Source organism: Cephus cinctus, unplaced genomic scaffold (assembly GCF_000341935.2).
Source record: "Cephus cinctus unplaced genomic scaffold, Ccin1 Ccin1_scaffold0215, whole genome shotgun sequence".
In the NCBI taxonomy this organism is placed as follows: domain Eukaryota; kingdom Metazoa; phylum Arthropoda; class Insecta; order Hymenoptera; family Cephidae; genus Cephus; species Cephus cinctus.
In genome coordinates, this window is record NW_014332933.1 from 978,347 (window position 1) to 1,002,295 (window position 23,949).

The 23,949-nt window shown below is 38.8% G+C and overlaps 4 protein-coding genes across 20 annotated transcripts in view; 2 read left to right on the forward strand and 2 right to left on the reverse strand.

Annotated features, from left to right (window-relative positions):
* LOC107265112 (transmembrane and coiled-coil domains protein 2) overlaps nt 1-12,066 on the forward strand; it is a 17,204-nt gene extending 5,138 nt beyond the window's left edge. For 6 of the 13 annotated variants that reach the window (XM_025082694.1, XM_025082693.1, XM_015734171.2 and 3 more), the window contains 9 exons: nt 752-956; nt 1,291-1,456; nt 2,650-2,878; nt 3,343-3,387; nt 3,997-4,079; nt 5,701-6,032; nt 6,116-6,516; nt 6,812-6,972; nt 7,050-12,066. In XM_025082694.1, the coding sequence (XP_024938462.1) occupies nt 752-956; nt 1,291-1,456; nt 2,650-2,878; nt 3,343-3,387; nt 3,997-4,079; nt 5,701-6,032; nt 6,116-6,516; nt 6,812-6,968 (1,618 nt within the window). In that variant the 3' untranslated portion in view covers nt 6,969-6,972; nt 7,050-12,066. Of the gene's footprint in view, nt 51-751; nt 957-1,290; nt 1,457-2,649; nt 2,879-3,342; nt 3,388-3,996; nt 4,080-4,738; nt 4,748-5,700; nt 6,033-6,115; nt 6,517-6,811; nt 6,973-7,049 lie in introns of all 13 variants that reach the window. The other 7 variants (XM_025082697.1, XM_015734176.2, XM_025082700.1 and 4 more) reach the window with 7 other exon arrangements.
* A 642-nt stretch (nt 12,067-12,708) lies between these two features.
* LOC107265111 (zinc finger protein 260) lies at nt 12,709-18,295 on the reverse strand. Its single transcript, XM_015734168.2, has 5 exons — nt 17,242-18,295; nt 16,955-17,165; nt 16,311-16,748; nt 15,984-16,235; nt 12,709-15,902 (listed from the first exon to the last, which is right to left on the reverse strand). The coding sequence occupies exons 2-5, from the start codon at nt 17,093-17,095 to the stop codon at nt 14,433-14,435; spliced, it is 2,301 nt and encodes a 766-aa protein (XP_015589654.1). The 5' UTR covers nt 17,096-17,165; nt 17,242-18,295; the 3' UTR covers nt 12,709-14,432.
* Nucleotides 18,296-18,434: 139 nt separating this feature from the next.
* On the reverse strand, nt 18,435-22,357 carry LOC107265114 (tubulin alpha-1C chain). Of its 5 annotated transcripts, none has more exons than XM_015734186.2 (9): nt 22,271-22,357; nt 20,674-20,896; nt 20,497-20,601; nt 20,185-20,399; nt 20,014-20,106; nt 19,759-19,944; nt 19,433-19,681; nt 19,190-19,353; nt 18,435-19,119 (listed from the first exon to the last, which is right to left on the reverse strand). In XM_015734186.2, the coding sequence occupies exons 1-9, from the start codon at nt 22,271-22,273 to the stop codon at nt 18,990-18,992; spliced, it is 1,368 nt and encodes a 455-aa protein (XP_015589672.1). In that variant the 5' UTR covers nt 22,274-22,357; the 3' UTR covers nt 18,435-18,989. The 5 variants fall into 5 exon arrangements, with proteins under 5 accessions (XP_015589672.1, XP_015589674.1, XP_015589671.1 ...); XM_015734188.2 differs by having other exon boundaries at nt 20,185-20,381; nt 22,271-22,356; XM_015734185.2 differs by lacking the exon at nt 22,271-22,357 and adding an exon at nt 20,997-22,151.
* Nucleotides 22,358-22,853: 496 nt separating this feature from the next.
* The window catches only part of LOC107265109 (cubilin), an 18,278-nt gene continuing 17,182 nt past the window's right edge, over nt 22,854-23,949 (forward strand). The window contains exons 1-5 of the mRNA XM_015734165.2: nt 22,854-23,032; nt 23,179-23,308; nt 23,385-23,576; nt 23,646-23,699; nt 23,788-23,928. Of these exons, the coding sequence (XP_015589651.1) occupies nt 22,962-23,032; nt 23,179-23,308; nt 23,385-23,576; nt 23,646-23,699; nt 23,788-23,928 (588 nt within the window). The 5' untranslated portion in view covers nt 22,854-22,961. The remainder of the gene's footprint in view (nt 23,033-23,178; nt 23,309-23,384; nt 23,577-23,645; nt 23,700-23,787; nt 23,929-23,949) is intronic.

Below are 23,949 nucleotides of genomic sequence, written 5' to 3' on the forward strand. Positions count from 1 at the left end.
AATAATATCGAATCCTGATTTGTACTTCGTGTCAGAATGAAACTCGTGCGGTAAATATCTATATATATATATATATATATATATACATTTGTAGAGTCCTTTTATAAGTGAAATATAAGTGCACGCACGTCGATATAAGATATAAGATAGGAGTCTATAGTGGTATACGTTACGACGCTTTTTGGACGACGGTTGTTATCTCTTACACGTGGGTCACGTGCAGACTCTTGCGGGTCGAGATCAACAGAAAGAGAAGAAAAATGGCTGCATTCCGTAATTTAGTTGTCACGAAGTCTTCTTCGATCCTCTGGTTATCGCATGGTCATACCTTCACGTATCGACGAGGAGCGTAAGCGCGATATCGATTGCCTGATATACGCGATTGGAATGTACCAGGAACAGAGAGGGGAATAGCGAGTAATAAAACACGGTCTATAATTAGGGAGATTCCAAAAATTTTGTAACTCCATACCGGAAGTTTACAATGATACGGAAGTTCCATTAAAAACAATTCTTTAGAATAATCGAGTAAATATTTTATTTCTATTTATCTCTAACGCACACTTCCTAGGTTTCTCTTTACTTTCGAGCATGTTCAGAGAGCTGCCAATGGAGTTCGCATCGAAGGACATCAATTCACACGGATGCAATCTTCATGAAGGACTTTTATTTTATATCCACGTACCCCCCCTCGTCTTCTCGTTCTGCCAATCTGATTAACGCTATCGGGTGATACCATTTTTGTTTGCAGCTGTCAATCTGGCGAAGGCAGCACAGGCAGTGGCAGCAGCGGTGGTGGCGGCGGAAGTTCAGCCATGAAGAGTACCAACCGGCAGAGATCACCAGGTGCCATAGTACGCGCCGGAGACACCATGGACGAGACAAATACCAATCCGACCACTGGCGAACTGGAAGAGTTTGTGCCCAACGTACATCCGCCTACCGACGACGAAGGTGTACGTATAATAAATATCTTAAATAATTTCTCAACCAAAACAAAGCTGGAGACCTTTATATAATACGCGTGCTCCTACGGCGTAGTCCAGTATACTGTGAGTTAGTAAAAGTAACGACAAGAGTCGTGCAATCGTGGTCAAAGGTTAAGGCAAGGAAGTGAACTAGTCATTCGCATACTGCTTCTCAACACGTACGTACAGGAGGATAAGATCGAAAGTCTCTTAAATGTCTGTTACCACTTTTTGTTCTTTGGTTTTTATGTATTTTATGCTTTTTTTTTTTATTTATAACCTCGACTTATTGATATATTATTATTTATTTCTCTCTTCGCAGGAACCATATCACGCGACTCAATCGTTCCTGTCGAACGGATCTTCCGAATTGATCAGCGATGATGTCGATTCCAGTGGCGCTCGTGTTCGTCAGGCGATGGAACATGTTCAAAGTAAAATAGCCAAGACACGAGAACTCATACGAATAGAGCAAACGACACGAGACGGTGAGTCTACTGTCAATTTGAGTAGGGTGCATTGGCGAGGAGCGTCTAACGTCACGGCTGTCAGTTAGATTTTCATGCTACTACTTGGAAGAGTATGTGAGTCGCATCCGTATGTTTCTACGGCTAGGAATATTTTGACATATAGATCTATCAGTAGTTACATGGCTACTGAGGATGCACAGCGTGAAATGCGCTTTATATTAATCTGACTACCGACTGGGCCAGTCAAAATATTTTGTAAGGAATGTGTTGATGAACTTGAATTCAGGTCTGATTATTGATCTTGTCGAGAAGCTGCTGTAATAATAATTTTCTTCGAACTTCAATATATTTCTGCGTGCCGAGCGGCTATTTTTGTCGGGAAATAAATGTGTATACCTTAGTATGTATTGGATAGTCGTGTCCTTCTGTCTTGAAATATGAAATGTTACTCGACTGTAAAACTGCGAGACTCGGACGCAATTCGGAACAGTCCGTAGAAATAGTTTCAATTTGATGATTAGTAGTCAACGGACTCTATATGCAAACTGGTATGTTACGTGATACGCATAAATATTAATAAATATGTGTCAACTTTACAAGGTAGCATTTCTCCTCTTATGAAGACGGCATTTGATTGCTGGTTGCAATATTATTTTGTTTACTATGCCATTTCGCGCACGGTTTTGTAAATGCTTCTTCTTTCTATTTTCCTACCTTATACTGCTGGAAACTGAACTGAAAAACATCTGATTTATATAATTTACGTACGACCTTGTACGCTCCCTGAGTCTTAATGCTGTGAATCAACGGTTACGAATTTGACTTGCACAAAGCACTATTCTCACTGAGCGATTAGCTGATTTTTAAACTGAGAGTCGATTTCATCGTAACTCAAGCTTCGTGCTGTTCATACCTCTGAGTCACGCTTCGTCAGAAAGAGATTTCGAAGGAATATGATAAATAACTAGTAGTGCAAGGCACGAGAATGAATTTTTGAGCGAAGCATTTCTGTAGTAATATGCATCCCGGAAGAATTCTTCGACAACAGAATTTTCTGTATTTACATTGGATTCTTAAATGCCATTAAGTTGATGGACGAGGGATATAATCAATGAGTCATATTGATAAAAGATAATTTTTTACGCAATAAACGTATCTCGACCAGACAGTTTTCGATAAATTTATTCTAAATGTATTATTTCTTTTTTCAGAAAACGTCAACGAGTACCTCAAACTGGCTGCCAACGCAGACAAACAGCAACTCACAAGAATCAAGACTGTCTTCGAGAAGAAAAATCAGAAATCTGCGCACAGCATCTCGCAGCTTCAAAAGAAGCTCGATAGTTACACGAAGAAGTTAAAGAGTTACGAGATGAACGGTCCACCTACGAGTCATCGGCAGCCTCGCGAAGTACTTCGAGACATGGGCCAGGGTCTCAAGTAAGTTCGAAGCTTACTTCGCTCTCCCTTTCAATTCCATAGTTTTTCCTTAGCCCGTAGGAAAGTGTTTAATCATTCTCCTCCAGAAATTGTCTCTCGTACTTTAATTTATGTAGGACTTGCTAAACCTCCAAGGGGCAAATGTATGTTTATTGTACGTGTACATTCAACCCGTAGCATTGCGAATAGAAACATTTTTTTAATTTATTCGATGACTGCAAAATTGGATGCCTTTGTTCTCATAATTAGCCTAGGCTATGCCGAGCATCGCACAGTATGTACCTTCACTCAATCTTTGTCTCTGCCACGTCATCGCAAAGTTTTCAGAGAATGAGTACTCTAACAATAAGAAGATGGATACACGAAACTGTTTCTATATTTGTAGCGACGACATTAAGGTCGCTAACACTTCCTTCCTAAGTATAGCTTGAGATTTCAATGTCTAATTTGAGGCTCCCTTCCAGAAGCGTGGGCGGCAATATTAGGGACGGGATCACTGGTTTCTCGGGGTGAGTATTTACTGTAAAAATAGAATTGCCCACGGACGCCGGCAGCACCCGGATGCTCCAGAACAATTTACGAATCGCGCATCCGAGATTTGAACCTCGACAAACCCTGTTCTTGGCATCTATACGAATACCTCTGTATCTTAGTCACTTGTAACGTTTCGAGGATCAGCACGCTTAACGTTATTTATAATATCGGTGTGTTTTACATGGTAATTTTATTTCTAGTCATTAATGGACTCTAGGCCTTCCGCTCTAGTTCATGGTCACGGTCACTGGGCCAATCCGATTACTTCAAAGGGAAAGAGAATTTCATGCTTTTTTTCCTTACCTTGCCATTCATACGTCTGTTGGCATTACGTTTTCTTGTTGCTGCCATTATATAACTCTTAGTGAAAATGACTATCAATTCAAGAAATTATGCTTTCAGCTTGCTTGGTTAGTTTTAATTCCAGTTGAACTGCTTTATTTAGCCAGATGGTACGAATCAGCTGGTTTTGTTTATTCGAGTTAGAAAAACTTTATTATCTTAATGAACCGGCTATCACGATTTCGAGGGCTGATAAGAAAAATACTCTCAGTCATGACTCATGGATCAATTTTACCTTTCAGAAGCGTCATGTCGAAGCCACGAGAATTTGCTCATCTCATCAAGAACAAGTTTGGCAGTGCCGACAACATAAACACCCTTTCACGTAAGTATTATTTTTCTTTTATCTTGCTTTCTTTTTCCTTTTTTTCTTTTTCTTTTTATCACTCACACACAACAGATACGCTGACGCTCTTTCACTCTTTTCTTCGTTATCACCGACGTCTCGCAATCACGGTTTCTTAGTATATCTGCATAGTATTCAATCGCATCTCATCGTCGAGCAGCCTCAACAGTCACCAAATTGCATTAAGCGACGACTCGGCCACATGGATCAACAGTACAATCATCGACCTATCATCGCATTATTTTTTTTGTTCAATTAACAATGAACAACCCTGTCTTCGTTTCCTGTTGCTACTTTACGGCTTCTTCGATTTCTCTCTTTTTTTTTTCTGTTCAATGCATCGTACTTGGCACTTCAATCCTGCCAGATATTTTTTCATATCCATTTATTCATCTTTGGTTTTTTATTTTCTTTCTTCTATGTACCATTCAGTCGTTCAATGATACATCTTTCACTTTAGAGTATCTCGAAATACATGGTTGAGGATACGTACAGTGACCTTACAGGATATTGTAATTGAAATATTATTAATGCCGTCTAATTAGTGTAGTATCAATAAAGTATCTCATAGATATTCATAGAAATCTGGACTAGATATACGAATAAACGTTCTTTGACCTTTTGCGCTGCCATGACAGTTGACAGTAGTAAGTAGTAGATCGCTGAACTAATTGTCTGTAATTCTGTATTCAATTTCAATTTTTTTTGTTTATGCATCACCTTTCGTGTAATCTACATATATATATATATATATGTTTCAACGTGTCACTTATTAAAAAAAAGGTCTGCTTATACGTCGTGTTCTAGTAATGACTTTTGATTGTTAATGATTTTATACAGTACATTTTTTTTTTTTTCAAGTTGAATGTCTGAGATTTGTCAACGATCATCGTATTTTAGCGTACCAATCGTGTAGACTGTAATAAACAAAAAATGTGTCACGTGCCCGTATGATTTCTGTACACGTAACGTTTAATACTCTTGTGTATATTTGCATGACGTCTCGTTAAATCATATGATAATTGATTTAAAATTCTCTTTGAAACATTATGTCACTGTAATCTAACTCTTCACTGTAAAAGCCCTCGGCAATGAGTGTTTATTGTTGTCCTAAGAATGCTTATAGTGCGTGTCGTTTAATTTGTCTTTGACGTAACAATGTACCTGCCACATTGCTTAATGCTTATCTAATCTGTTATCCAATACTAATGAAAATTGTTGGCTTATCGTGTTAGTCCCATCCAGTTACACTTAAATTATACTGAACGCTCGTTACGTCGCGAAATGCAAAGTCTCTCCTTGAAATTGATTTAGGAACCAAAAGACAAAGTGAGGCGTGCGCTTTTATCTTTTTGTCGAGCGGAAACCTTAAGATTGACTTTGAAAATTGTGCAGTCGTGGGGACGAGGCCCGGGAGTTACGTGTGCGTGGCTTTTTACTCTCATGGTATAAGGAACTGTGTACAGCCGAGAAATCGTGTGCGTGAATGCGCTTAAGATTAAAACGTGAAAGGGAAATGTAAAATAGTGAAAGAAGAACAAGCCTATATTTCAGTACTATTGGATAACGTTCTAACCGGCAACCTCCGTGTCCCCCACAGATGGCTCGACATTTTATGTAAACGATACTACACCGCGTGCAGGTAATGGTGATAACGGTAGCGTCGAGGACGAGAAGACGCATCATGGTTCAGCGACCCTTCCTGGAGGTTGTAGCTTAGGATCGACTCACAGTGCGGCAGGGATGAAATTTCCATCGGAGGAGGGTTCCGAGTGTTCGAGCGTGACGAGCGAGAGCGCACCAGGAAGTCGAGGACAGGCGCACACGTGTCACGGTACCAGTGCGGCATTTAGCCTGAAATCCATATTCTCGGAGCTCCAGGAACACAGAGAGAACTTCGATCGGCTTAGGGAGAAGCTGGAAGGACTTAAAGTTCGTTTGGAGTTTAAAATTGAATTATCAGAGGGGGCAGCTTCTTAAAGTTATTGTCACAAATGTGTCTTCTGTTCTTTCAGACGATCCAGCAGGAAGTGACGTATCTGTCGCACGCACTTCAGGAAGAGCGGTTCCGGTGCGAACGACTCGAGGAACAAGTTAACGATCTCACGGAACTTCATCAGAACGAAGTGGAGAACCTCAAGCAGACTATCACCGACATGGAGGAGAAGGTTCAGTATCAGAGCGAGGATCGTCTCAGGGACATACACGAGATGCTGGAGAGTTGTCAGACGAAGATCTGCAAGATGGAGCATCAGCAGCAGCAGCATCAGCAATACGTCACCCTTGAGGGAATTGATAACAGCAATGCCAGGGCGCTTGTCGTCAAGTTGATTAACGTCGTGCTGACGGTGCTCCAGGTCATTCTTTTGTTGGTAGCGACAGGTGCCGGCATTATGATGCCCTTCCTCAGGACCAGGTAATACAAATTTTGTCTGCTGTCGTAGAAACGTGCGACAACTAGAGATTTAACTTTAATCAAAGATACCGATGCTGTACGGATACGTATAAAATTTAAGAAGGCTCGTCGATGCTTGCAAAAAGATATCGTATCGCTTTCAATTCGATCATCGCCTCATCGTTATATCTTAGACAATCGTTAGAGTGCGCGCTGATCGCACTGTTTATTCATTTGTTTTTTTTTTAGTTTTTTTTTTTTTTTTAAGTTTCACGCTCTCATTCCGTTGGTTTTTTTTTTCACCTCTCTGTTGCAGCTGTACTAAGCCTCATTGTTTCATGTGCAGGGTGCGCATACTAACGACGACATTCGTCGTGCTGGGCATTGTCTTCGTGCTCAAGCAATGGCCCGAGGTGCACGATGTGGGAAGTCACCTTATGCGCCATCTCAAGCAGACACTCGCCGTCAAGTAGCATTGTAAGTCGGAGCAACGTGTATTCAGCTTCAACCTGGAGTAATGAACGTGAATTTATTCTGTGACGCGTGTGTTTCAGGGTGGGACACTTAGATTTAATTAGAGCGATGCTGAAGATCGACGAAAGACGATCATCGTGTACAGGGCTGCTCGGCCACTTTGGATCTGTCTGCCGATGCTGGCATGTCCAAGCAATAAAAGAAAAAGAATGTATACAGAGTGTCGCTTAGCTCGGACAATGACTTCTTGGACGTTGGTACCGTTCTCTCTTTGTACGGTACTGGGAATTCGTCACGAGTCGAAGGGACACATGCTCACCACACAAATTACACGATATCGCTTGAGTTACTAGTTAGGTGTTGTCGCTAGATCATTTTTTATTTATCTGCATCGGATATAGAAGAATTGTATTATATCATTAGCAATTGTCATAACTACAGTGAATTTAAGGTTGTCGTCCTTGTTTTTTTAAGCAAACATTAAAAATTTGTACAAGAGATGGTCAGAGACAATGACGTTATATGTGCGCGGTCCGCGCATTTGTCTTGTGTCCGTCACGCGCCGATATTGTTATATTGCGTCCAATACGATCATCTCGTACAATCAAGATGATTTTCACGACAAACAAGTCAGAGACGCAACGCGGATGAAGTTAAAGTGCAGAAGAGAAATATGAAGAGTGAGAAGGAAGATCGATTGAACTGTGATTCCTTACTACGCGCCTCGGCTGTTTTATCAGTCAGTGTGATAACGACGTGCTTGAATGAGATGCGCGATGCAACGTCGTGACGTCATGACGAGTCAATCTTTGAAGAAAAATTCAAACGTCTACGATCGATCTCCAGAAACGAGATAAATAATTGAATTCGAAGGAAACATCCAATAATCACGAAATCGTCCAGTTGCTAAACAATAATATTGTACATTCTAAATATTGTATAATCTAACAAGGGGCGGGGGTAGGAGGGGGGATGAGATCGGCAAGGGACGCGCGAGATACACGTTGTGCATCTCGTGAACGTGAAGTCTCAAATTTGAGGGAAAAGAAAATTTGTACATTAGCATTGTTTAGCGTTTATTGTTAGTTTGTGAGTGCCGAGTTTGAACATTGTTGGTTACGTTGTCCAGTGTGGCACAGAGTGGGAAGAACAATTGCGAATCGTCTTACGGCTGTTTATTTGTCATCGGATGACAGCTCGATGACACGAATTTATTCCTATGGACGAGCGTTAGTTTGGTCGTGTCAAAAAGGACGGTCCTTTGCACCAACCAAATTGTTGTATATCGATTATAGGAGTAATATTGTATTTTTGTTCTGTAAAAAATGGGGGAGGGATAAAAACGGGACATGATGAAGGATACGCAATTCAGTATTAGGATTTTGTCTACGTCTGGATCTCTGTGTGTGACTCACAGGTAGCACCGAGTCGCATTGATTTACGTGGCGAATTGGAGTCATCACAGACACGGGGTGTGGTATGCGTGTAAATTAAGATTGACGAGTGTAAGGGAAAATGGACCATGACAGATTATTGCAATGAGAGAAAGACTGAAGGACTAAATGGTTACATTGACCGACGTGTAACGTGTGTAACGTAACCTAACGTATTCGTGGCAATTTTACGTTCGTCGAGTGGCCGGGTAAAGTAAGATGAAAAAAAACAAAAATGTAGTGAATAGTAAAGAAAAACGTTAATACAACGTCGAGCGAGCGCGATTCGCGATGAACGCTTTGGAGTTCAGTGATTCTCTGATACTCGCTTATCTTTGCGATGAAGAGATTGCAAAGGAGAAAATTGATTAACGTGATACGATTCTTGGATATCGTTATCGCTTTGATCAAATTGGCTGGAACGTTAGGTCAATTGGAAACATTCCAAATTTCTAACTAAAATCTCTCCTCTCGACCTGTCTCTATGCTAGCGTTCGACTCCTAAACGAATGATGAAATAATAATTTCGAATTGTTGGCGTTTGCTTTTACTATGCGCAACTTACGTCTACGAAGAATTTCATGCTCCTTCGGAAGTGGATTAATGACTTTCACAGAGTTCAGTTAAATTATTAATCCACGCCGTGGGACCTTATTCCTAGAAGCGCGAAATTTATCTTTACTTCGAATTAACATATTTTTTTATACCCGTTATCGTATATCGCCACCTGTCTATCAATGAAGATTTATACATTAGATCGTGTATCGATTGTCGTTCATGGTTTACTCGGAAATAACTCTGTGTAGAGAACCCGGAAGTGACGAGGCGAAGAACGAGGAGCTGTCGTAACTCTGTTAAAATGACGTCAAATCAGTTTTGACGATTTTTCTAACCTAACCTAACCAAAATGTCTTAAACAAAGAACAAAGGAAGTACGTAAGGCTACATGCATCAAATCATCTCTCTCTTAAGACGCACTGAATAATATTCCTTCATAGCTTCCGATTTGCCATTAACTACAGTTTATTTAAGAGCGAGGTGATTTGGTACTTCGTAAACAATGCGCCAATGACGCGATGTCTGAATTCGCGAAGAGGAATGAATTTTATGGTTAGCTGGTCGAGCGATTTATCTTATTATTCTTCATCTCTTTTTTTTTTGTTCTCTTTGTAAAATTTGTCGCGGGCAGCAGGGCCTCTACGTGAAAATATTTCCTTTCTTAATGTTGGAGAAAGTCCCGGAAGTTATGAGTTAGAGATGACGACGATGACGATGGTAGTGGTGCCTGCTTCATTGTGATGATGCACAAATTCAGTATTATGCATGCGACGTTGTAGTTGTGATAAAAAAAGATAGAGAACTCTATCGTCAAAGACATCGCGTCACCATTTCGTATCGTTAGAGAAAAAAATATCTATCTACACGCATAAACACGTACACGCATACATACACACGAGTGACTATCGATACTATGTATAGTTTAATTGGGTTTTATTATTAAATAAACATTATTTATTACGAATAGCTTTATTTCATTCGCTCGTTATCAGAATTCAGTTTGTAAAATCAATTTTCGTTGTCGTCGATCGCATGTCTGTCTTTGGAGAAAAGTAGTTTTTATAATCCATGATTCGAGACTCCGCGAACATTTTTGTGAAATATTTCTTAACTGCTGTCGGTGCCAACGCCGATTATTATTTATTTCTGTGACTATTCCTTAGGATCGTAAGACATTGACTTTTGGTTTTTTTTTTTTTTTTTGAAACTTGCAAAATTTCACTAGAGCATCTTCTCTGGGTATAAAGCGACGTATTTTGAATTTATGACTCTGCCATGTGACCGTGAATGAAAAGAAAAAAGAAAAGAGGAAGCATATTTGTCAAGTCAAAATTTTTGGTGTTCCTAAAAACTATGTCTGTCTTAATCGTTGCTCTCTCCATACGGATTATATCGATACTTGCTGTGACTATTTATAAGTTAAAAAAACAAAGTGGAAAAATAAAAAATCCAAAATTTAGCCGCTAAGAATGATTTTTGGGATCAAAGAAATTAAAGCGATACTTTTACGAACTGTGAGGCTACGCGTGCTGTATTTATCTGCCAAAATAGTTCTAATTTTTTACAGTGAACGAAAAAAAAAAAAAAAGAAGAAAACATAAAACGCGAAACCCGCACGTTGGAGACGTCGCGCGGATCGGAATGCAAAATACGTAGAAAATCACACGGATATGTTATTGTGAAAATTATTAATTTGATTCGAGAATATTCGTTCGATTTTATTATTGTGATTTGCGTTTATCGTAATCGACGATGTTTGTCGATAGCTGATATACATGTGGTACAACATGCATAAGGTGTGGATAAGTTTTAGAAATGAAAAATTTTAAAGAAAAAGAAATACTCTCTTGTTTTTTTCATCTTTTATTGTACATGACAAATATTATATAATATTAAGAAACCATCGCCTCGTGTTACGTTGTACTCAAATTTATATACGTGAGATAAGAAAAAACGCGCATGTGATATTTCATATTTTGAAAATGAGCTCCAAGCTCTTATCAGAACACTGCACTTTATATCACTTGTACCCGGCACCCTGTATATTACATCGTCATATATATATGTATAGAGAGAGAGATTTTGGTGCTTTGTAACATACATGTATAAGACCGCACGACCTTAGAAAATGATACACTAACAAAATTGACCACTGACGTAGCCAAGGAGAGAGGGCCCCTGCCTATAAACTTGAATAAAAAAATAAGGTTAAGAAAGAAAAAAAAATTGATAGCAGAAAAATGTCTAAAGAGGAAAAAAATTGAAGAATGTAAAGCAAAGGAGTAAGGTGGATAACTAAAGAGTGAAGAATAGAAACAGGCGAAGGTCCCTTATAGTCTAATAAAAATGAAATGAAATCAAACAATTTTCACGTAATGCAACGATAGATGTATTTTGTACTTTGTATTATTATTGACAATTTTGATATGTCATCTTTTCATTTCTTCTTCCTATCATCAAAGCCATTTAACGTTTTATATGTATTTTAATATTTATAACAGTGGCGGAGTGGATTGAAACGCGTTATCGTCGTACAGATTGTCCAAATATTTCACACTGGATAAAACAATTGTTTTAACGTTATCCAGATAATAAGAAGAAAAATGCAGGAAAATTTTGTTTAGCTTTTGCAAAAGTAAACCAGGGGCCTCCTCGTAGACGTGGTAGAAGATCCTCTTTTTAACACCTATAGATATAATGCAAAATATAAATATAGAGGAAACGAGATTGGGATAAACGAGAAAGAGAGAGAATAGAGAACGAATAAAATTAATTAATTAAGAAAATATATATATTGTCATTGATGCCTTGCGTAGCTAGTTAACGTCAAATTATAGAAGTCAAAAGTATTTCTGTCGTCAATTGTAGGGATGTATCTGTAGCTGAAGTAAAGAGAAAAAGAAAAAGCTGCGAAAGTCGTGAATGTTATCATCATTATTATTATTATTATACAAGCGAAAATTACAAGTAATAAATACCTGCATATAGACGTAACCACACGATAAAGATTGTTACACATTGCCGCCACCCGTCATAGTGAAACGTAGATGGAGCTGACTATATGTTGTGTCCAATTTCTTAATAAACGCCATTAATGTATTCGTAATTGATATTGTATGTTTATTGTTCTTACCGATGTATGTCGAGCGGCCTCCTTCCACGATTTTTATTCTCGTTATTCACGATTCTCGACACGCGTTTAAAATTTTGAGATTTGTCTCAATGATCAGCAACGAAACGTTTCGAAAGGATTTTTTGGTTATTCATTTGTGAGATAACGAAAAGATGTTAAACTGCCAAAATTACGAAATTTCAATTTATTATTGGATAATGATTATACAAGTGAATGAAAATAATAATGATATGTCTATTGAATAAATATTATCCGTATTACCTTAATTCGAGTAAAATATAATAATACGAACTTATCGATCTGTCATTATTTTACGTTCGTACATGCCTATAATAAGTTCAACGTTGTTTTTCGATAATGGTGTATCTGTAGTCCGTTAAGATATTTTATTTACATGAGGATTCAGCAGTATGCGCAAAATACAATATATCTTGTTCTCTGTTTAATATTAACGGCTGTTTCGATGTCAGCGATAAAAAACTTTGTATTAGCAACAGTTTGTCTTTACGTCAGCGATAACGTTTATTCTCTTATTCGTGAAAGATATTGGCCATGAGACCGGAGGCTGTAAGATGTGAAGGATTGATAACAGAAAAAAAACCGAGAAGAACTGGGTTAACGAGGTTACAATGAATTTTATTTAAAATTTGCGATCGGTATCTAGCAAGTGGCGGGTTAGATATATTGAAAAACAGTATCTTTCAAAAATTCTTGAATTCTAGGCAATTGACTGTAATTCATAATTAGTATAGTAGTATCACGTGAAAAATATAATACTTACAAATCTTGATATCTCCTCGAGTGACATAATAAGCAAAAGGTTTATGTGGATTTTCGAGTGAAAGGATTTTGAAGGAACTTGTGGGATTGGTTCAAAGCGAGGAGTTAGATGGCTCTGATGGGCTGTTGCATATTTTTCTTAGCTCTTTGAATTAAATGAGAAAATAATATCTTTTTTGAATTTTCTACATTATTAAAGACGTAATAATAACCTGCAATCGTCGTTGCTTTAGCAAAATAGGCATTGCACGCGTTCACGCATACATCCTCTCTTTTTTCTTTCTCTCGCCCTCTTCCCACACGCTATTTATTTATAAGAAAATATTTCACCTTTCTTAGGGTACGTTTTGAAATTCATTACCAGTGCTACGAGTATCGTTGTGTTCCGTTTTATCTGAATGCGATAGAGTGCGACACAACCATGCTCTCACATCATTTTGAACGAATATCGGAACGCATCTTTGGTAGCAGTAATAGAAGCTTTTATAATGGCGCGAATTTCAAAATTTTCGTATAAGTATAATCTAGCTGTAAAAACTTCATCGCAGCCAGGGAGAACTAATTGTCGAATCCAATGGCCAATTAACGTAATTGGATCAAACGTTTTATGGGATGTCATTTGGTAGAGTGCTGCGAGATTAAAAGGAAATACTAGTTTTGTTTAACGCAGTCTAACAATCTTTGAGGATCGTTGTTTATTTTTTCATAGACTTCGTCATTCTCTGATACACATATGAATGTGAAATGATTAAAAAAATTTTTTAAATTTGTATGGTCATAATCAATACTTGTAAAATTTGTATAATTCATGCATGCACCCGCTATACATACTCAAACATGGCGGAACTGATAATTTCTTAAAAAGAATTAAGAAAAAGCAATTTTTCATATACGAATGTCTACTTGGCTATCAATTTTTAATAACCAGATTCTTCGCCAGTACACGTTGCTCGATGTGAAATATTTCTCGGATATAGGAATTATTGCTACAAGTATTACGACTCTTGACGAATACAAATTCACTAGTATCTAGTAGAAAAGGGCGAGGACAAAAAGTTATGGATTTTTATATTAAAAAAATCAAAAAACATTGTCTTTTCAAATGGTACTTTGATTATCTATGTGCTTTCTTTTAGTTTAAGAGCATAGCACTACGCTTCGAATTATCTAGCACAAAGTTGATTAACGTGAATTAGTAATCCAAATTGATTCTGATCCAATTAATCGCACGTCGACTGTGGAACTTTCAAAGCAATTCGAAGCGACGCGAATAACGAATCAAAATCGATTACGACGAGGATGACAACTGGCAATTGGCAATTGATACTTTGTAGAATAGAACGAAAAAGACATGGGGATTCAATCAAATTGTACATTCGTGCAAGCTGATTAATCCGGAAGTGTCAACAGATGTAGAAATTATAAAAATCATCCATGGTCATCATGAACGATTGTATCCGATAATTCACTCGCGTCGCTCTTGAACGAGCGTTTATTACTTTATCAGTCAATACGTCTCTCAGTGAGTATAACGCCCATAAAAGCGGGTAAAGAAAATTTTAATCGGCAGTAATCTGAATGCCCTCATGCGATTCCCTAAGGACAATTTCCGTGGACATGATGTTTGTGACCTCAGCGTCCTCATGAACGACCATCACCTCCTTGGGAACGGACGTTGCTGGCAAATGATGCTTCTTCCGATGACACATCATGGTCGACCTCGAGACAAAGGATTTGCCACATACGTCGCATTCGTAAGGACGCTCGCCGGTGTGCAGCCGCTTGTGAATTGCCATTGGGCTGAATTGCGTGAACGTTTTGCCGCAAACGTCGCAACTGTAAGGACGCTCACCTGTATGAGAACGTCTATGACAGCGCAGGGCAGCGCGTCTCGCGAACACCTTTCCGCACATCTCGCACTTGAAACTTTTCTCGCCTGTGTGCATCGTCGAGTGTATCTTGAGGTCGACGCGGGTCAGGAAACCCTTGCCGCAGACTTCGCAGAGGTAGGGTTTCTCACCCGTGTGAATCCTGAGGTGAGTATTCAGGTAGCTCTTGCTGACGAACATCTTGTTACAAACGACGCAAGGATACTGGCGGTTGTCCATCCCCGAGTGAATCTTCTGATGACTCTTGCAAAGGCCTTTCGTGATGAATCCACGACCGCATATCTCACACATGTATGGTTTCACCCCTAGGTGTCTGTTCTGGTGGTCCAGAAGCGACTGTTTCGTTTTGAAATTCTGACCACACGTGCTGCACGGATACGGCTTTAGGTCCGAGTGCACTCTCTGATGGACGATCAGATAACTCTTGCACTGGAAACCTTTGCCACAGGTGGAGCAATTATAGTCGAACTGACCTGTGTGCGTCGCCGTGTGCTGGGCCAATCCGATCTTGCTACGAAATGCTTTCTCGCAGAGGAGACACTGGAACGGCTTTTCCCCAGTGTGTTTGCGCATGTGTTCCTGGAGTTTGTAATTGGTTCTGTACTGTTTGCCGCACTGGGCACAAATTTTTGGTGTCCATTTTTGTCTCACAGCCGGCTGCTTCTTCTGCTCCTCCTGATTGACGTTGTTCGCTACTGTATTTGCATCTGTTTCAGCAACCATGTCTTCCTTTATGATACTCTTGCTCTTGTATAAATCGCACTGCTGCTTGTGAATATTAAGTACTTCGACGCTAGTGAAGTACAGTCCACATGGGCAACAACAAAAATGTTGTTCAAAATGTACCACGAGATTGTTGGGTTCTGTTGCTGCTTCATTACAAAATGGACAGACGTACCAGTTTGCTCCGGTTTCATCTATAGTCGGATTGTTCAGGGTTGTGTCAAGTAAAGAATGTTTTGTTCTCTTTGAGTACTCTACCATTATTGTTGAACTTTCGGTCGTTACTTGACTTGTGGAAGGCAACGCGTTTGTATGTAGAGGATCGGAATTCTCGTGTGTTTCGTTTTCACTGACACCCGACTCTTCGATTTCACTGTCTGTTTCTGCGTGCGAAGGAGGAAACTCGTCGGTGGTTACCTAGGTATTGCAAGAAATAAGGTTATTAAAGTAATTTAAATAAGTAAATGATGTCCAATGATTACGGTTATATATATTTACATTATTTTCAATAGCGTGTGTTGGAGCATCTACGGTTAACCGCTCCTGTAACCTTTCGTATTCCTCTTTTACCGTCACAGGTTCATACTTAACATTTTCACAGTAGTGAACTATCTGCTCCCTGTTTTGATCCTGAGGGCTGATAGAAGTTACATAGTTTATGCCCAACTGATCAAGATGATCGCCAACTGTCAGGTTGCTCACCACAGTCATGTCTCCTTCCAGGTGCATTGCAATTTGATGATTTGAAACCTTTTGTACAGATTAAAAAAGGGTATAAATATGAATGAATAAATTTCTTATTGGTTCCTATTTATCAATGCATACTTCTCTAATATGCTCATCGACCATCCGAACAGTATCGCCATCCAAACAGTCAATGCCAGTAACCTCAATGTCACCATCCTGCTGTGCAATATCTTCCTGTGTAACAACTTGCTCCCCACCTGCCAAGTCCATTTCATCCATTACTTGCATAGTATGCATAGCAGCTTCTCCAGTATCGTGTTGTGTTCTACTGGCATGATTCTGTATCTCTTCGATATCTGATTGCATTGTGTTAATGGTTGTTTGCATGACAGGTATGTCATCAACTTCTTCAAGATTATGGTCAATGTGTACAACATCATCCTTACTGATTTCCTTAAGCATTTTCATGAACATACCCTCGGTATGCAAACATTTCTCTCGAAAATCAAATAACTGATCCAATTTGTATGCACATTCCTCGCAGACAACTTTTGGCAACTGGTCAGTCATCGATACCTGCCAATCAAAGCAAGAAAGAACTTATTACACATACTTTTATAGCAATCAGTGGTGATACGGATATCAAATTCCTGGAATGAATCAACATCGTGTCCTAAATTGATTCGTTAAGGACTGAAAACACTCAGCCAAAGGAACACTATTTATAGTGGATAAGAAAAAAAAAAGTCAAAAAGGAGTCCATCATTGATTACGAACTGTACCTGAACGGGAAGACAGGCAGCGATTTTCTTGTCAATGTTACGCATCTGATCACCGGCTTCGAAAATAGGCAGGCCCATCAGGATGCCTGTCTTGGTTGCACACAACCGACATAAGTAATCAAATTCCTCGACGACGGCCATATCGAGCTAAACGAGAAAATCGTCTTATACAAAGCCAATCACCCGGTGTTCGAGCGAGACGCCAAATTTCCTTCAGAATAAAACGTGAAGAGGTCAAAGCCGTCCAGTGGTTTTAGTTGTGAACGTCAAGAGCATCACGAGTTTACCATCGAACCGAACGTAACGCCCGGTTACTGAACGATCATTTCCGATCCTTTAGACTCGGGTTTACAGGACACTCGCATCAGCCTAAGATATTTGTCAAGCTTGAGTTTGCGGCACGAGGGAAGCCTCTTCTGGCCTTTTCTTCACGTAGTTTACCCTCTAGACGAAATTGGCAGGACTTCTTTTCATGCCTCACTGCCTCACTCTTGTCGCTTCCGTCGTCTCTTCGACTCCATGAAATAATTTAGGAAAAATACAAACTTCTGTATGACTTTGTAAGACTGTACTCACAAAAATCGCCTAAGGCGATTGTTCACTGGGGCAGGAAACATAGATTGGAGCACCAGTGGCGTAGGTTGTAAAGACGAGGACGGAATTCGGCATGAAATAAAAATATATAAATGCACCGCACTTCGTGAATCTGCCAGCAGCTGCCAGAGATGAGTACCTCTGCCCGCCAAGTTACGCGTTCGTGTTCACGCGAAACTCGGCTACGACGGGATTCGCATTATCGATGGAGGCGATGATCACAAAATCCTTCTTCCGGCCTCACCGCTACGATTTATCGCCATGCTTTTGATATCGCCTAAAATCGTAGCGTTGTGGATCTCTCTACTCATCTCTGGGCGTCATGTAAGGAAAACGATTGACGAGCCTTTTGCGATTATTTTTTAGGCATACTTCTTTCGAATGGTAACTTCTTTAGAATAGAAACTTCTGTACCGGCAGTTTTGTCATGGGTGTTTTTCAACGCGCGAATATAGACTCAATTTTTCTATTTGAACTTTGAGTGGACGAGGTCGATTTCTTGCACTCCACCTTTCGACTTAACAAAATGTCTTGCATTTTCATAGAAGTAACTTTCAGATTCTCTGATTCAAAATCTAATAGCCTACGCCACAGTCGAGGTTCTCGACATTAATGCCATCTAGCAGAGAATGTATGAGCTGCAAGATTCATCAAGAAAGCTCGTTTGAGAGGTAAAACGAGTGTGAAATGCAATTCGAAGCTAATGAAAATTTACGGAATGTCTTATTCGTGGTTTTCACAGTGAGTCGGATCAAAAGTCAGAGTAAGTAATATATAATAGGTAGATGTTAGGTTAACAATAAGTGCGTTTGGTGTACAGAAATATGTCGTGAGAATTACTCGATTGGACTTTTACTGATAGGGGGTGTTGACATAAGACTTCATGTCAAACTTTGCTATTTTATTTTGAGAACACAGTTTTTCTTCAATTTAATACCAGGCGTCACTTCCCTCATAGGTAAACTTTCTGAAAATTATTTTTTGATATCCCAAAAATCATTAACCTCAACACGAAAAGTTCCGTAAATTTCTTCGTGTGAGTCAAGTTATTTTTCCAACGTGACGCAGGGGCAAACAGGCTCCTCAAATAGCATGACTTATTCTATAAGAGTGACTACTTAGCAAAATTGCTTATTGCGGAATATCAATGAATATAAATAGGAAGTACATATAAATCTTAGCATATTAATTATGAAATTGATAACACGATTCTGACGCCATTAATCCGAGAACGTTCGCGCGATTTTGTTCTTCATGTGAAAGGCATTAAGTTGGCTCAGACACTCCACGCACCTATTCCTAGGTTTATGCTGTGATCTAAAATGATTAATCGAATATGTATCCTATGATACAACCTACATTTCAAGAACATTGATTATGACCTGAAATATCTGATTGAGTTAAGAAGAAAAAAAATTAGGACAGTAAATTTTCATAATGTCTAATATCCATCATCCTCGTCTTCCGTGTTAGTAGCGTCTTCCTGAACTTCACGATAATCCAATTCAAGAGCTGCTAAATCTTCTCTAGCTTCAGAAAATTCACCTTCCTCCATACCTTCTCCAACAAACCTTCGATCAAACAATTGTGCAATTAATCCAAGGTCTATTCATTTATGTCATCGTAGATGAAATTACTCACCAATGAACAAATGCTCGCTTTGCATACATGAGATCAAATTTGTGATCGATCCTGGCCCAAGCTTCAACAATGGCGGTTGTGTTGCAAAGACAACAAACGGCTCTTTCGACTCTGGCCAAATCGCCACCAGGAACGACAGTCGGTGGCTGATAATTAATACCAACCTTAATAAAACAAAAGAATAAAAATTTTAATTAAATAAATTCTAGAAATTTAACTAGAACCTGTAAATTAAATAAGCACCTTGAAACCAGTCGGACACCATTCTACAAATTGTACGTGCTTTTGTTTCTTAATCATAGCAATGGCGGCATTAACGTCTTTTGGTACTACGTCGCCTCTGTACAGCATACAAACGGCCATATACTTTCCACGTCGTGGATCACAATTAACCATTTGATGATTTGGTTCGAAACACGAACTTGTAATTTCTGACACTGTGATTCGCTCGTGACCAGCTTTGGCTGCTGAGAGAACCGGTGCGTAGGTTGCCTGAAGATGATACATGTTCACTATAATATTGAATGTTTCATTATTTTCTAATAGAATATTCAATAAATAAATTGTACCAGAGGAAAATGTATTCGTGGATAAGGAACTAAATTCGTCTGAAATTCCGTTAGGTCAACGTTGAGTGCTCCGTCAAAACGTAAACTGGCTGTGATAGATGATACTATTTGACCAATGAGACGGTTGAGATTAGTATAAGTTGGTCTGTCGATATTCAAATTTCTTCTGCACAGTTCATAGATAGCCTAAAAAAGGTATAATTATTATTTGTAACAATTATCGTGGTACTATTTAATTAAAATAATACAACCAACCTGATTGTCTACAATAAAGGCGACTTCACAGTGTTCCAGAGTCGGATGAGTATAAAGGATCGCATTGTACGGTTCAACGACAGCTGTAGAAACCTAAACAACGAATGAAGAACATAAAATTGTTATAAATAAAATTATAAAAACTATTAAATAAGTAAATTTTCAAAGTACCTGAGGCGCCGGATAAATACTGAATGTTAATTTACTTTTCTTGGGATAATCAACGGATAATCTTTCCATTAATAAGCTAGAAAATCCAGATCCAGTTCCTCCGCCAAACGAGTGAAAAATCAAAAATCCTTGAAGTCCCTTGCACCGCTCAGCAATCTTGCGAATCCGATCAAGAGTAAGATCGACAATTTCTTTACCTAAAAATACAAAATTCTCTTAGAAGTATCATTAGCAATTTGCTACATTGATTACATAATCAATAATTTAAATAAAAAATTACGATTTCAATAACCCAGTCTTTTAATTACAAACCTATGGTATAGTGTCCTCTGGCATAATTATTAGCGGCATCTTCCTTTCCCGTGATCAATTGTTCAGGATGAAACAATTGTCTGTATGTACCAGTACGAACTTCGTCTACAATAATTATTCCCACCCAATTAATTTCATTCTAAAATTGCATCATTTCAATAACCACTATATACTCGCCAACGACAGTGGGCTCCAAGTCCACAAATACGGCCCTGGGCACGTGTTTCCCAGAGCTGGTCTCTGAGAAAAATGTATTGAAAGAATCATCTCCATATCCCACAGTCGTGTCGCTAGGCATCTGACCATCCGGATGAATACCATGCTCCAGACAATAAAGTTCCCAACAGGCGTTTCCCATTTGAACGCCAGCCTGGCCGATATGTATAGATAGGCATTCTCGCTGAGCAGAATCACACAAAATATATCTCCAACATGTCTCGTCCCATAATAGTAACTTCATATCATCCAGCGATAAGAGTTATTTTCGAACAACAGGTTACCTTTTTAGCCATATTCTTTTTTTAATCGTACAATTCTATCACGTGATATTAAATTTACCGCTTTTACTAAGCACAAGGGTAAGGTTGGTATTGGCCACCTGCATGTCCAGTAGCTGGACAGTTACTGGTAAGGTAAGTCGGAATTATGTGAAGCAGTTATAACGAATACAGCCATCGATAAGGGTCAGGTATAGACGACATCTACCTTGACCCATGGTATTTCCTTAATTATTCAAGAAATTTTCTAAAACAGATATTGGCTATAGTCTGGACGTCGATACAGGGCTTATGTAATATAATGTACAACATATGGTGACTTTTCTGAAGAAAGTCTCTTTCCTTCAGATTATAGGACAGTATCAATCGATTTGAAAGGTTGTCACGCTGTAACCATAGCAACTTGATCGAATACGACTGCAACGTGTATACATTGGATATTCAAAGCATTTTCTAGAAATTTTACTGTTACAGAAAACTGGGAGGCCATTTACACACGTTGGTCGACGTGGTTATTTATTGGGACAACTGGATCGATTATCACATATTTTTTTTGTTACTCATACAAAGACGATGGTCTACTTTGATTTTGGACTTGATATGCTTTACGAAATTTGAAGAACAGCTTGGCCCATTTTTTTTTTGAAAACTTTGGTGAGTATCAGTAATTAACTGGAAGGTCTAAGTTATTGGTAACAGGCTGGACATTTTTAATTGGGAATAATCATCTATTCTTTCTAGTATCCCCATGCTGGATGGCTGCTCTATTTGTATGGACTACAAAATAGTGTATAATAAATTATTTGATCGATCTTCGCTAAGTAATGACATTACTATGTGTAATGTGTGTATGTATACAGGGTGTCCCAAAAAAGAACATTTATCATCCTAATCATCGTGCGCGAGATTTATTTCAGGTCGTAGACAATAGATCACCGTTATCTTAATGAATTATAAAAAGCTAAATTACTCGGTACTCAGTAACCAGATGTCAAGAAGATGAAGATTTGTTGAGAATAAAAATATTGTGGTATATAGGAACAAAGATTATAAAAATATAAGCAGACAATATTCTTGTAATGAAAATCATTGTTAACCCTTAAAAAAATGTCTGAAATTCAAAATAATTTGAAAGACAGTAGAAGAGACTCCTTTAATAATATTATAAGTAAACGTACGTCGTGCGGTAAATAAAATAGTTTTTAAGGAAAAAAAATTGGTTTATTGAAATAAAGTAAATACAATAAGTAGTTGCTGTAAATAATTAATTCACTTGCCATGGCTGTGGTTGCTCCGATCGGACAGCGTGTCAGGCTGTGCCACTATTCACCCACTGTCTGACTCATTGTCGACCCTGATCACTACGACTCGCCATATTAACAGAAGCTCTACTGTATATTATGTGTAAACTGCTGCACAGCACAGCTTTAGCACTATAGTCATAAGACTTTTAAGACTATAGCATGTCTTCCCATCCAGATAAGCCGCATCGGGTCTATCAGTATTTTGTAACGATATATCGACCACCTATCTTCTCCACGCGACGTCATTAACATCTGCGAACCCGTAAGAAAAATATTGGTGAATATTACGAAAGTATTATGATCATCGTTACCAACTAAGAATTCTTAATAATTCTATAAATGAGGAATACAAGAATATTCCACTTTAATAAAAACGTATCCTTGTTGCTTGAATTTTTATTTTTTTTTGTTAATCAAACTGATTTGTTTTCTTCTGATTTGACTGCACGAAGTCAGGCATGAATGATTGTTGGAAAAATTTAAGTAATTCAATATTGGGTGGATTTCCATATCTCGACTGAGTACGCCCACTTTAGGATAATTAAGCGACAAGTTAGTTAGCCGGTAGCTCAGTCAGTAGCGAGTTTTCCGTCGGTTTAGATCTGCCTCTACTAGCTATTTGAAATGGTGAAATATTAAGAACCCGGTTTGTTGCAGCTTCACAATGAGTGCACGGACAGTGACGTGTCTCGTGTTCCTTTGCGCGGGATTCTGTGCAGCCTGGATGAACGAAAGGTTTGAATTCAAGTTGTTAATAAGTTATACTAAGCAGTGCACCAAGCGCGCACAGTGGCTCGTTATTATTTGAAGGTTATGAATTGTGCTTAGGCACTTGCACTTATAATTGAAAAGTGCGTGAACGCTGTCTTCACTGGTTTTAGGCCCGTGCTGGAATCTCGAGACGGCCACCTTTACATATCAAGTGCCAAAGATAAGAACATCACACTAAAAACCTTAGGAAATGGATTCGTTAATGTTAACGGGATTAACTTGGTACACGTTGCCACGCACGTAAGTTTAATGATAATTTATTATATATATATATGTATAAGTCTTTTATGTATATTGTCATTGTCACGATAATTAGGCGCGTCACGCGTCGGAAATCGTGGAAAATTGGGAATCGGATCTTAAGAAGAACCTGGAATCAAGATTGGATAGACTTTCGGACGCGGTGGAGGGTTCCTCCGGTTTGCTCAGACGCATAAGTACCCTGGAACTTGGTGGCTCTTCGGCACTCAATACTTCCGAAACGCCGGATCAGCTACCGAGAAATCGAGTAAGTTTTATAAATTTTATTTGGTAAATTAGCTTGAAATGATCTGTAGCTAAATTCGTGTGTTATTAGGTAACCTCGAAGGACGTCGTGGCCAGAAATCTTATTCGCGGCCTGACGGTTCGGGTGAGTGACAATTTTTTATCTTTGACAGTCAATTTTAAAAAAATAATTGTTGCACTCTATGTATATATTCGTTATATATTTTTTTAAGTTACAAACTTTGACCAGGAGAATTCGAACTTTGGAGAACAAACTTACCGCCGACGAGTGCATTAGTAATCCTTGTCAGAATCAGGGCACTTGCGAAGATCTGTACGATGGTTTTCGATGTCATTGTCCACCAAATTGGGAGGTTGGTACTCCCCCCCCCCCC